Genomic DNA, 12856 nt, shown 5'->3' with positions numbered 1-12856 from the left:
TTAACAAACAATCTCACACACACCATAGCAAAAAAGGAAAAGAAAAAGGAGACATACTTACAGTGGAAAAAAGCATGCAAAAACCAAAATGAAGCCATTCCGCACAGAAAGGTGGATGGAAGTGCAAAGAAGAAAATTGAAAACCATGGTTAGCAAAACATTCATGTTGCATTGACCATTTCCACAAAGATTCACACGGCATGTGTGACTGTCATGGCCATCACACTCCACTTAAAGTCTTACTATTTTCATGAAAGAGAGTTTTAAGCAACTAAGTTCCACTGGGCTGTATATCAGCCCATTTACCTTCCACAATTCCATTTTGAAAAGAAGGTTCCAGAAATTTGTTTTTTCAACGCCGACTTACTCCGCCTTTCACTTCAGCAATGACAGAGGTACTACTTCCTTGGTATTGGAGCTCAAATTTTGTGAAAATGGCAATGTTTATTAGTTGTTAGCATGCAGTAAAGACGTTAGCTAGGCAGTGGTCGACGTGCATGCCCCTGTGGAGTACTAACCTTGCAACAGTGTTGAGCTAGTGGGTTCAATTACCTCTACACCATAGGAACAAATGGGACAGAGCAACACATTGAAAACAAAACGGCAAAACATCATAGACAACACTTGTGAGTAGCATGACAGTGGGCTGCTGCATGAATCTATGCATATGGTGCATTGTTCCAATTTGGAGCATCATGATGATATTAAAAAAACATTTTAGAAAGCCTAAACACTAGCAACTACATTTCTACACTGAACAGCTACAGCTTCTTGTTTTTGGGACTCCCCCCCCCCCCCTTTTTCTCCGAATTGTACCCAGCCAATTACCCCACTCTTCCGAGCCGTCCCGGTCACTGCTCCGCCCCCTCCGCTGATCTGGGGAGGCCTGCAGACTACCACATGCCTCCTCCCATACATGTGGAGTCGCCAGCCGCTTCTTTTCACCTGACAGTGAGGAGTTTCACCAGGGGGACGTAGCATGTGGGAGGATCACGCTATTCCCCCCAGTTCCCCCTCCCCCCTGAACAAGCGCCCTGACCGACCAGAGGAGGCGCTAGTGCATCGACCAGGACACATACCCACATTTGGCTTCCCACCTGCAGACATGGCCCATTACGTCTGTAGAGACGCCCGACCAAGCCGGAGGTAACGCGGGGATTCGAACCGGCGATCCCCGTGTTGGTAGGCAACGGAATAGACCGCTATGCTACCCGGCGCCCTGAGCAGCTACAGTTTCAATGTGAACCACATTAAACAATCTGTTCTAAGATGGGCTATCACATGTGTTGGATCGTCATGTCAGTAATAGATGTTTGGACTCACCATACAGGAGAAAGCTTGTGTTTGAGGTCCCGAGTTTGTTGATGGCAACACAGGTGTAGTTGCCATAATCTCCCTCAGACACATTAAAAAAGGTCAACTTGGACAGAGATCCAGAATTCTCAATCTCCATGCCATCAAAGCCATTGAAGATCCTTAATAGGGGGGAAATACATGAACAAGTAAGTAAATGAATAAATAAGTGTAGAAGTTGGGAGTTAAACAGGTAAGGAGCTGCAAGTGTGGTGTGTGTGTGTGTGTTTATATTTACAACACTTTGCCACTTGAAATACAAATCCTATTAATGTCCAGCAAATTACCTTCTGTCGTCTTTATACCACTCGAAATCTGCCTCCGGCACTGCGTCAGCCTCACACTCCAGAACACCTCTCTGGCCCAGAGTCACTCCAACGTCTCTGCCTTCCGACACACTTGGAGCATCTACGGACAAACGTGCAGAAACACAAAGGAGCGCCGCACTCAGAGATTCACACAGCAGAAACCTCAAGCTTCACTAACGGACAGCATATCATTTCTTTTAACGTCGCAAAAAACTGCATGACCAAAAGGAAACAAAAAAAAAAGAAGAAAGAAAACTGAAACCGAATTGAACATATGCCGTTTGTTATGCTGAAAGCAGATATGTGAAAAGTGAGTCATTCAACGATTGCAGAAAAATCTGTAACAGTTGAAGTACTCACTTTTTTATTTCAAGAATCCCCTGTGTTTGCACCCACCGGTGTCTCTGTTTGGCTGGGTAAACACACACAACAAGTGCAACACCAGTCACCGATAAACATGAAGGGAAACCGAGTTGGTGTTGCCCTTGTTGCTCCTCACCTCACCTATCCCGTAACCTCTCAAGAGGTCGTTGGGGCACCACTGTTGAATCCGCAACCAGTCCTCACCATCTCTCTGTCCTCAACTTGGCAAAGTCGAGGCCTGTCCACTCTGATGTTACGTAGCCATCGCTTCCTCGTCTTCGCCTGCCCCTCACTGTGCCTTGCAGGATGGGCTTGGCAAGGCCGGAACTTCTCCAGATGTGACCATTTCAGTTTTCCCTTCTTGACGATTGTCAACAAGTCTTCATCTGTTCCAATGGCTTGTGTACTCCTTCTTCTCACCTCTTCATTCGTACTGTTGTCGTATTCGTGCTTGTTGCTATCAGCGATAATAATATGCATATCATAGCACTGTCTGCATATATAGTGGTTTTGTGTACATTACAGGAGTAGAAAGTCTTATTTCTGTTTAATAAATTCTGAATGATGTTTTAGCTCAAGCTACTTTGTGTGCATAAAGTCATGTTTTGTAACAGCAATGACTAAAATGTGCTTTTCACTTAAACTTTAAAGCTAAAACCTACAACTGTAGAAGGCAGGGAGAAATGGACCAGTTACAGCTTATTTTCTCCACCTACAAACAAGGAGTAAACAGCTGTTGTCGCTTGTGTGCCATCAGCTCAGCAGTAAATATTTACCACCCCTGTAGAAATGGGACACTTGGACAAAAGCTAACACAGGCAGTCTACTGTATTACAAACTACACTGATGAGCCAAAACATTATGACCACTCATAGGTGAACTGAATAATGTTGATCATCTCCAAGCAAGGGCACATGTCAAGGTCTGGGTAGATTGGATGGTAAGCGAACAACCAGTTCTCATAGTCAACATGTAGGATGCAGGAGAAATGGGCAGGAATAAAGACCTGAGTGACTTTGACAAGGGCCAAATTGTTATGGCCAGACGACTGGGTCAGAGCATCTCTGAAATGGCAAGGCTTGTGGGGTGCTCCTGGTCAGCAGTGGTGAGTACCTACCGACAGTGGTCTGAGGAGGGACGAACCACAAGTGGCGACAGGGTGTTGGGCACCCAAGGCTCATCAACGTGTGAGGGCGATGAAGACAGATGTTCCACGATGTCCTTAACGATGGTTAAGGGAGGAATGTGTAACAAAACACAGTGCATCGCACCTTGCTGCATGTGGGGCTAAGTAGCTGCAGACTGGTCAGAGTGCCCATGATGACCCCTGTCCACCGTCGAAAGCACCTACAGTGGGCAAGCGAGTGCCAGAAGCAGTGAAAGCACTTCTTTTCCCGCTTCTTTCACCTTGGAGCAGTGAAAGGAGATCGCCTGGTCGATGAGTCCCGTCTGTGTATGTGTCCACATTTACCTGGGGAAGTGATGGCACCAGGATGCACTGTGGGAAGGCGACAAGCCGGTGCAGCGAGTGTGATGCTCTGGGCAATGGTCTGCTGGGGAAACCCTGGGTCCGGCTATTCATGGGGAAGTCAATTTGACACATGCCACCTACCTAAACATCGTTGCAGACCAGGTATACCCCATCATGGTAATGGCATTCCCTGACGGCAGTGGCCTCTTTTACTAGGATAATGCGCCCTGCCACACGGCACATATTGTCCAGGAATGGTTTGAGGAACATGAAGTGTTCGAGGTGTTGCCCTGGCTTTATAATCCCCCAGATCTGAGTATCTGTGGGATGTGTTAGACCGACAAGTCCGATCCACAGCGGCTCCACCTCGCAACTTAGAGGGACTTGATGGATCTGCTGCTAATGTTTTGGTGGCAGATGGCACAGGACACCTTCAGGGGTCTTGTGGAGTCCTTGCCTTGGTGGGTTGGCACAGTTTTGGCTGCACACAGAGGACCAACAGCATATTAGGCAGGTGGTCATAATGTTTTGGCTCTATCGCAACACTGTTGTACAGTATTATTGTCTGCCCAACAGAAGGATCGTCACATCTGTGTCGCATCTCAATCTTTTATTCTGTTGGAGTTATTTCCTAACACGTACTACGTGTCTGCTGCTGCACCAGCTGATGTGACCTGTTCAAAACATTTCAATAGTTGTGTACATGGTGTAGTTGGAGACTACTAAATGTCACCAACCCTAGCTAAGACATCAGTTAGTATTACACCACCTGACATATGATCTAGGTGGGTAAAATAACGATTAAATTGTTCGTGGAGAAAAGTTGTGGATCTCAGCTTTAACGCCTGCAATCCTGAATGGACCTGCAGCACTGACTCACTGAGCAGTCTTCTGCTGTAGACTTACTGTAGTTATGCATAACTTATATGACAATACCCCATCCCCCGCCCACATTCACTCAATACCTGGAAGTAGCAAGTTAATGAAATATATATATATATATATATATATATATATATATATATATATATATATATATATAATCTGTGTGGAGTTTGCATGTTCTCCCTGTCTGTGTGGGTTTCCTCCGGGGGCTCCGGTTTCCTCCCATAGTCCAAAGACCTGTAGGTCAGGTGACTCACCGTACTACATTGTCCCTGTGTGTGTGTGTGTGTGTGTGTGTGTGTGTGTGTGTGTGTGTGTGTGAGCCCTGTGATAGCCTGGCGATCGTTCAGGGTGTCTCCACGCCTGTCACCCAATGACTGCTGGGATAGGCTCCAGCATCCCGCGACCTGAATTCGGATAAATGGCTTGGATAATGGATGGAGATATATATATATATAAATAATATAGCGGGTTTTTTCCCCCCAGAAACCATCAATGGTGTTGATAAAAGTGCTGAACAAACGAGGAGCGGAATATCAAGGTAGATGTTGGGTAAAAAAAATTGTAATTCTTAGCAGTACAAGCCTGTTTCGTGCCGTCGGCAGCTGATGAGTGCCTGACGCACAAAACAGGCTTGTACTGCTATGAATTAAAGTTTTTTTTTTCTTTCCTACATCTATCCTACTATATATATGCGCACACACACACACACACCTCTCAGTAACAAAAAGCCACCTTCATCACTGACAAAGATATACAGCCTAGAAACGCTGCGCTAAGAAACGAGAAGTTAAGAACAGCCACTTCACACAGCGGCTCTGACATCCTTTCCCAATCCCCGCTGACCCCGTGGGCCTGGTAGGCCCCTTCGGTAATCCATCCACGGATGAGTCAATTCTACAACTTATCTGATAGAATCCGGTTTCTGATCTAGTGAGCAGACCATTTGGAGATAGCAAGCCTTTGCTTTAGCCTGCTGCACTTGAGACCAGCAGGTACTGTGATGTCACGTTGGGTGATAGTTGTAAGACCAAGCACAGGTACAAGCCAGTGTGGAGAGATGTGTTATCTGCAGCCTAGATAGAACATAAGTCTAGCTCATTGAGACTGCAGAGGGTGAGTGTAGATGGGGTGGCTGCAGGATGCCGCAGTGTTGTTGTCTTTTTAAGAGTCACAGGCCTCAAGTCAATGAGACACGGGTGTGGGAAGGCCGTCTGACGATAATCCAAATTAAAACACACACTCTCAGGCACTCTCAGGCTCGCCACTGAAACGTTGATTTAGGCAGTCTGAGGAAGGATGCAGCCTGTAAGAGGGCTTGTTCATGACACACCACAGGCATGATGGCTTGTTCATGACACACCACAGGCATGATGGCTTGTTCATGACACCGTAGGCATGATGGCTTGTTCATGACACCGTAGGCATGATGGCATGTCCATGACACACCGCGGGCATGATGGCATGTTCATGACACACCACGGGCATGATAGTGTGGTGTGACGTTGTCCTTGGGAAGCTCTCTCAGATCAATACATTTGGTCGGGATATGGAATAAAACATCAGCTTGTTGTCTGAACTGGTGTTCAGGGTACATGCCCGCTCTTGAGCAGGGCACAGGGAGCGTTGTACTAGAGTCAGGTAAACGGTGTGCTCTGTGAACTTAAAAAACTGATTTCAGCCACAAAATTGGTTGCATTTAGTCGATTTGGTTGATTGGTTAAATGTCATTAGCCTGATAGCTGAATTTTACTTGGGTTTGGAAGTTGGATCATAAAGAGATCAGCAATTCATGTAATCCATCCATCCATTATCCAAGCCGCTTATCCAACTTTGGGTCGCGGGATGCTGGAGCCTATCCCAGCAGTCACTGGGCAATTCAGTCAATAAATTCATGTAACTCAAGCCACTGTTGTTACAAGGAGACGACTGAGTGAGATATTGAGGATGTAAAGGCTCCATCGGAGGACCTGACCTGACCTATCAGGGACCTAACAGCCAATCAGTTCCCAAGATGTGTATTGCTCAACACTAAGAGCACATGAGTCACAGCTGTCACACTGCACATCTCTAAATACATCAAGCATTTCAAAACAAAAATAGCAGATCTCTGATAGACAATAAATATAAAAGAATTGCTTTTTGCCTCCTGTCAGAATTATGATTATTGTAGGAAACTGTGATTCATTAGCCAAGCACCAGGGGCAAATAAATACTCACAGCTCCAATAGCGACCAGAAAGAAATTCACTATTTTACAACACATTTTCAGACTAACCGTGATATTTTGTGAGTTCCACAGCAGAGTTTCTTGTGATGTGTGTTTGGACAAAGTGAATGAATTATTCAAGCTGTATGTAATGATATTCATATTCTTTGTTCTGGAGCACAGGAGTACATAAACTCCATGTATTAGCAAATTAAACCGAAGGCTTTTTAAGACTTCTTTATGCCACTTTGAGGGAAATTTAAGATCAACTTGGCATCAAAAATATGCCAACAGCAGCCCCCTCTCACCTCGTCTCATCCTGACCGACTAACGGCGCCCCCCTGTGACGAAGACCACGTGTATCGTTTGTATTATGTGTCTCCATTTTAACTGGATGCTGTGTGTTGTGCAGATTACTGTGCTTACCACATACGGGATATATTTTTCTAAAATATATGACATCATAAAGAATCTGTACATGCTGTTCTGCACTTCATGTGTCTGTACTTCAGCTGGTACTTGGGAGATGACTGACGGACTGCGTCTTGTTTGGAGCGTGAAGCGTCTGATGTGAAGCTCTCAACATGTTCTGTTTGCATTTCTCATTGTTATTACTGCCAATAATGCTTATTTTATTTATTATTATTTTATTTGTAACCCCCCCCCCTTTCCTCCTCAATTGTATCTGGCCAATCACCCCACTCTTCCGAGCCGTCCCGGTCTCTGCTCCACCCCCTCTGCTGATCCAGGAGGGCTGCAGACTACCACATGCCTCCTCCCATACATGTGGAGTCACCAGCCGCTTCTTTTCACCTGACAGTGAGCAGTTTCACCAGGGGGACGTAGCACGTGGGAGGATCACACTATCCCCCACAGTTCCCCCTCCCCCCTGAACAGGTGCCCCAACCGACCAGAGGAGGCGCTAGTGCAGCAACAAGGACACATACCCACATCCGGGTTCCCACCCGCAGACACGGGGGCAGTTGTCCGTAGGGATGCCCGACCAAGCCGGAGGTAACACGGGTCTCGATCTGGCGATTCCCGTGTTGGTAGGCAACGTAACAGACCCACGCCCCAATTTTAACCTTTTTTTTTTAAACCCTTTTTTGCATCTGCAATGGCTGAGGGTTGGGTGGGTGGGGGGTTGGTTGGGGGTGGGGGGAATCACCAAAATATGGAGAGAGAATCATTTCCGTTTACGTTGCATGTGCATGTTTTTGTACACCTGATGTTCCTTCCAATCAAATATTACTGAAAAAAAATAAAACCAACAAAAAACGCAACCTGAGACACGAGCGCATACGGATTATGGCAAGATGAGGCCCGTTGGTTTTCAGGATGTAGTCAGCATCTCTTTCTGTTTATCACACAGCGACGATAAAACATTACTGTTTAAGGCGACGTGTCTATAACCCCAAACCAGAAGCTGCACGGGGTCGTATGTGCATGCAAAACCACGTGAGCTTTTTAAGTGGAGCCCCAGTCGGGAGCTTTCAGAGTATGTAGAGCTTTCCCAGAGACCGGGCTTGACTCAAATTGGCAGTCATTATTTAAATGTCCTACAACCCATGTGGGTATAGTTTCGTGGAAAACCGTGGCAGTGAATCGCTTCAGACAATCGGGGTTTAAACTGTGTTGTGAATCGTCACAGCATCTTCCAAGGAACACGACTAACTCCCCGTAGCTCAGAAGCCTACTCTGAATCCACAATCCACATCATGACATGGGCCTCCTTTCATGTGCCTCTATCTCCAAGTCCACTGAACTCACTTCAGCCCAGTACAGCTCCTGAGGGGGGAGCACGGAGGCTACGTTCTGCAAAACTATTAAAAGGTGGTAAAAAAAAACCCTCATTATTTTGTAATGAAGTTTAACACAAATGCTGGATACTTATCCTTTTGTAATTAAGTATTTGACGACTATTACCCTACAAATATTAACAGAATTTCCAAAACGACGAAATCAAAACAAAAAACAAATATTAAAGTTTGAGGGAGCTTTGCAGACCAACTCAGGGTGCTGTCATTCATTGCGAACGGCTGAATACGACTTTCACACCCGGACTCCTGCACCAGCAGTACAGGCAGCTGGCAAACGTGTTGCGTTGTATGGCCAGGAACACGCCAGCGTGCCACGTTTAAGCTCAGTGCTGCAACAAAATGAGGCGTAGTCGGTGGCCCAGTGGTTGGCGCTGTTGCCTCACAGCAAGAAGGTCCTGGGTTCGAACCCCGGGGTCGTCCAACCTTGGGGGTCGTCCCGGGTCGTCCTCTGTGTGGAGTTTGCATGTTCTCCCTGTGTCTGTGGTGGGTTTTCGCCGGGTGCTCTGGTTTTCCCCACCATGAAAAAGACATGCGTGTTAGGGTTAATACTCCTGTCTGTGCCCCTGAGCAAGGCAGTGGAAAGAAGAACTGGAGGTGGTGCCCGGGTGCTGCATGGTGGCTGCCCCCGGCTCCTCGCCACAGTGTGTGTTGGGTGGGTTAAAATGCAGAGGATGAATTTCCCCACGGGGATTAATACAGTGAGTGCTGCACCGTGGCTGCCCCCGGCCCGGGGACCAACTCCAGGTCTTCTTTCCACTGCCTTGCTCAGGGGCACAGGCAGGAGTATGAACCCTAACATGCATGTCTTTTTGATGGTGGGAGGAAACCGGAGCACCCAGAAGAAACCCACGCAGACACAGAAAGACTCCTCACAGAAAGGTTTCAAGTTATGATGTAGTTTTGTGCAAATCCCCGCGTGTAAGAATTACATCTGTTTTTGTTCTTAATTATTGCAACTATGCTGATGCTGATAAAATGAAAAACAATTTAAGCAGTACAATGTTATTGTATATCAGCGTTTTTATGACACGTAAGTCCTTAGGTTTTGTTAAAAAGATGTAATAGTACTTCTTCAGACGTTTTCGGGACGTGTGGACACCTCACATTCCCACTGCTTCATCCTTTATTCCTTTAAACCAGTTCAAGGTTGTGGGGGTTTGGAATGTGCACTGAGTGCAGTGCACGCCATCCTGGACAGGCTACCGTTTTCTTGCAGGACGCACACAAACACTTGGTCCCCTCATGTCTTGGGTCGTTTTCGAGGCTGCTCAGCTAATCTGCATGATGTAGGCAGAAACTGGACCAAGTGGAGGAAACCCACACAGACTCGGGAGAAATGGTCAAACTCCGACAGAGAGGATGGGACTGGGCTGTTGCTGTGAGGCAGTGGTGCCTCATGAAATAGATTTTAGCTATTTGGGCGAAGCTTGTAAAGTCGTGCATTATTTAAGCAGTTGGTTAAAGTTCAGGGGCTTCAAAATCTTCATAATCATTTCGTGGCCTTCTTGCTTTGCCAAAGGGACTCTGAACCTTGAAATAAGCTCCAGTGACCCAGCAACCTGAACGGCAAAATTCAAGAATTTATTGCAACCCGCCGTCATTTGTCTGTCATGTCATTCAGATAGCCTATTTATTTTCTGTGTTGTGTCTCTGAAGGCTGCGAGTGAACCAGGACAACAAATAAAATTCAAGTATTGGGAAAACGCCAAATAGATGATGTGCCCCGAAGAATTTGTGAAAATCCCAGACTAGAAAATATGTGTTTATACCCAGCGGGTTTGGACAGCAAATACAAGATATAAGCCGGCTGTCTATCCATATGAACCGTACTTCAGTCAAGTATCAAATCATATCTTATCTTTCCAAGTGAGTCGATGGAGAAAATCAAGACGGAGCGAATAGCTTGAAAGCAGCACTTAAAATCTGAAGTTCTTCTTCTCCCTCCTCATAGCAAACAGTGGCAGCTGGTATCGAGTGCTGGCGGTGCGTCATTGTTTGCGTTTTCCTTACATAGTGTGTTGTGTCTTCTCATGCAGCATACAAGGCAGCTCGACTCACAGTTGACGGTGATGTCTACGGTCTGGACGTCTGCGTCGATGTCGTTGACAGCTGTGCATTCATACGTCCCTGCTCTCTGTCGCGAGATGGCCGGGATTTCCAGGTACTCATCATCCGATGCGAGGTCCCCTGTGAAACATGCACGCACACACACACACACACACACACACACACACACACACACATGACACAAGAGGGCAGATGGTCATTCTAGGTAAAATCAGCAGCTTGCCAGTCAGTAGTGGGAACTGTCACTTCCGTGTGCTTTCCTGCAGCTAGTGAGGAAATCGGCTTCACACTGGTACATGATGGCACCAGTGGAGGCTGGTGCTAAAAATGTTTGGGGGGGGGGGCACAATTTAGCTTGGTGCAGCCCACCTGACAGCTGCCTTAATGTCCACACAGTCACAGGGTTATTAAGAAGGACAATGTGGCCTATAGATTTTATCAGGGTTGGTAGACGGTGGATGATTGACAGTCGAGATGAGGCGTGGTGGTGGGTGTGAACGTGATTGACAGCCACGAGAATTTTCCAATCACATTAGATCAGAAAACATTAAAACAATACCAAGTCACTGCCAATAAAAGTGGGGGTGTCTGGGGCAGCACAGAACTGCGCCCCCTGGAAAATCTGAAGAAACCAATCAGACAGCAGCCTCAGGTCACCTGCTCGCCACAAGTTGGAGGGCTTACATAAGGTGTCGTTTGGCCGGCGCCCCTCAGCCAGGAAGTATATGTATTCACCCAGGAAGTATATGTATTCAGACAGGAAGTATATGTATTCAGACAGAAATCAACCAAACACCATTTGAACCAGTATGTAATGCTGCTGACAGGCGCTCACAGACTGACAACACTTTGATTTCATCATTATTTGCATCACACAACTAAATCATATTTAACATGTTTAAGTAGATTTTAATCTCTTGATGTTTGAGGGGGGCTGTGCCCCAGCGCCCTGTACTGGCCAGCCACCACTGCATGGCACCACGGAGCACAGCGAGGTGAAGGTGATGGTAAGGTTGTACTGCGTGCACACATGCATACACGCAGTTGTGATGCATGTGCGTGCGCGCACACACACAGTTGTTTGCAACAAATCTAAATTCATTAAGTCAGCAAGTTCAAACATAATTCAGTCATGTAATCTTTTCTCATTTCACAGTCTGTTGATCTTTTGTCGAGGGGAAAAAAGATAAATCCAGAATCAGAGTATTTTAAGCTTTGACAAAAGACTGCACCGACAATCACCTGTAGCTACTTGAGAAATGTGAGAGAAGGCGTTTGTTTCCGGCATTTTAACCGAGTGAAAAGTTGAAGGCTTGGCTCCAACTAAGCTCTGGAGCAGCACAACCATCTGTTCTCCTGCAGCAGCAGCTCCTCCTGCAGCAGCGTCCTCATACCTGACGTCATTAAGACCACTTTAATCCACACAGGTGGATGTGTGTCAAAAAATTATGTAAATGGATTCTAACACCAGGATTTGTTCTCGTACTGTCTCTGTTGCCTTCATTTTTCCCCGACACCTGAACTGGACAGCTTTTGATCCTGCTGACATCTTTTTCTGGTTGTGATAAGACTTGCTGATGAGCGTTTTGTGAGGCCACAACTCATTATCAGTTGTCTGTCACAGCCTTCATATTTCCACATCACTCTCTTTTTTTTTTTTTTTGCCTCTCAAGCTTACATGTGCACCGGCACTGCAAATCAATTATGAGAAGCGGAAAAAGAAAATGCCATTCCTGCTGCTCTGGCTGGAAGGATGTGGCATGCCTGACAGAGACACTGAGTGCTGCACCTTAAGCAAAGCACAAAGGACATAATTGACTTCAGAACTCTACCAAGGATGTTTGCAGATGACAGTTATAAATTGCACATGGATTCACCTTGTTGGGTTTTTACGCACAATACCAGCTTGCACCTGGGAAGGTTGTTACTCAGAAGACGCATTCCTGACATGCCGATGACCTGACAGGCAGCGTCAGGAGATCTGTGCAGGCACCGGTTCCTGTCAGCCCGTTCTGTACGCCTCTTTCTTATTCCTCCTGCGCACCCACTCGAAGGTGCCGTTAGATTATTCCAAATGGGACCGTGTTGTTAAAATTACAACCTAAATGTTCTGTGGGGAGTGAAAGAGAAGACAGTCCCCCCCCCCCCGGTAAACGTTTGCCAAGCATTACTATTGAGCATCAGTTTCAAAGCAAGAGCGCCAACGCTGGCAGTGTGTGGCAACTATCTGCACGACCGACAGCAAACTGTTTAAGGGCAAAAGTACAAACACGGGGGAAAAGTACAAACACGGGGGCTGCCCGCATGTACTTAATACAAGGTAGTACTACACACACACATATATATATATATATATATATAAATTAGTATTACCTTGTACT

At 46.3% G+C, this 12856-nt stretch overlaps 1 protein-coding gene across 1 annotated transcript in view; it reads right to left on the bottom strand.

Annotated features, from left to right (window-relative positions):
- Positions 1–513: 513 nt before the first annotated feature.
- Positions 514–12856, bottom strand: part of ntm (neurotrimin) — a 173657-nt gene continuing 161314 nt past the window's right edge. Inside the window, exons 4-7 of the mRNA XM_056284882.1 lie at positions 10467–10595; positions 1641–1761; positions 1324–1475; positions 514–554 (exon numbers count right to left, since the gene is read on the bottom strand). Of these exons, the coding sequence (XP_056140857.1) occupies positions 514–554; positions 1324–1475; positions 1641–1761; positions 10467–10595 (443 nt within the window). The remainder of the gene's footprint in view (positions 555–1323; positions 1476–1640; positions 1762–10466; positions 10596–12856) is intronic.

Source organism: Lampris incognitus, chromosome 8 (assembly GCF_029633865.1).
Source record: "Lampris incognitus isolate fLamInc1 chromosome 8, fLamInc1.hap2, whole genome shotgun sequence".
In the NCBI taxonomy this organism is placed as follows: domain Eukaryota; kingdom Metazoa; phylum Chordata; class Actinopteri; order Lampriformes; family Lampridae; genus Lampris; species Lampris incognitus.
This window is presented reverse-complemented; position numbering and strand designations above follow the sequence as displayed.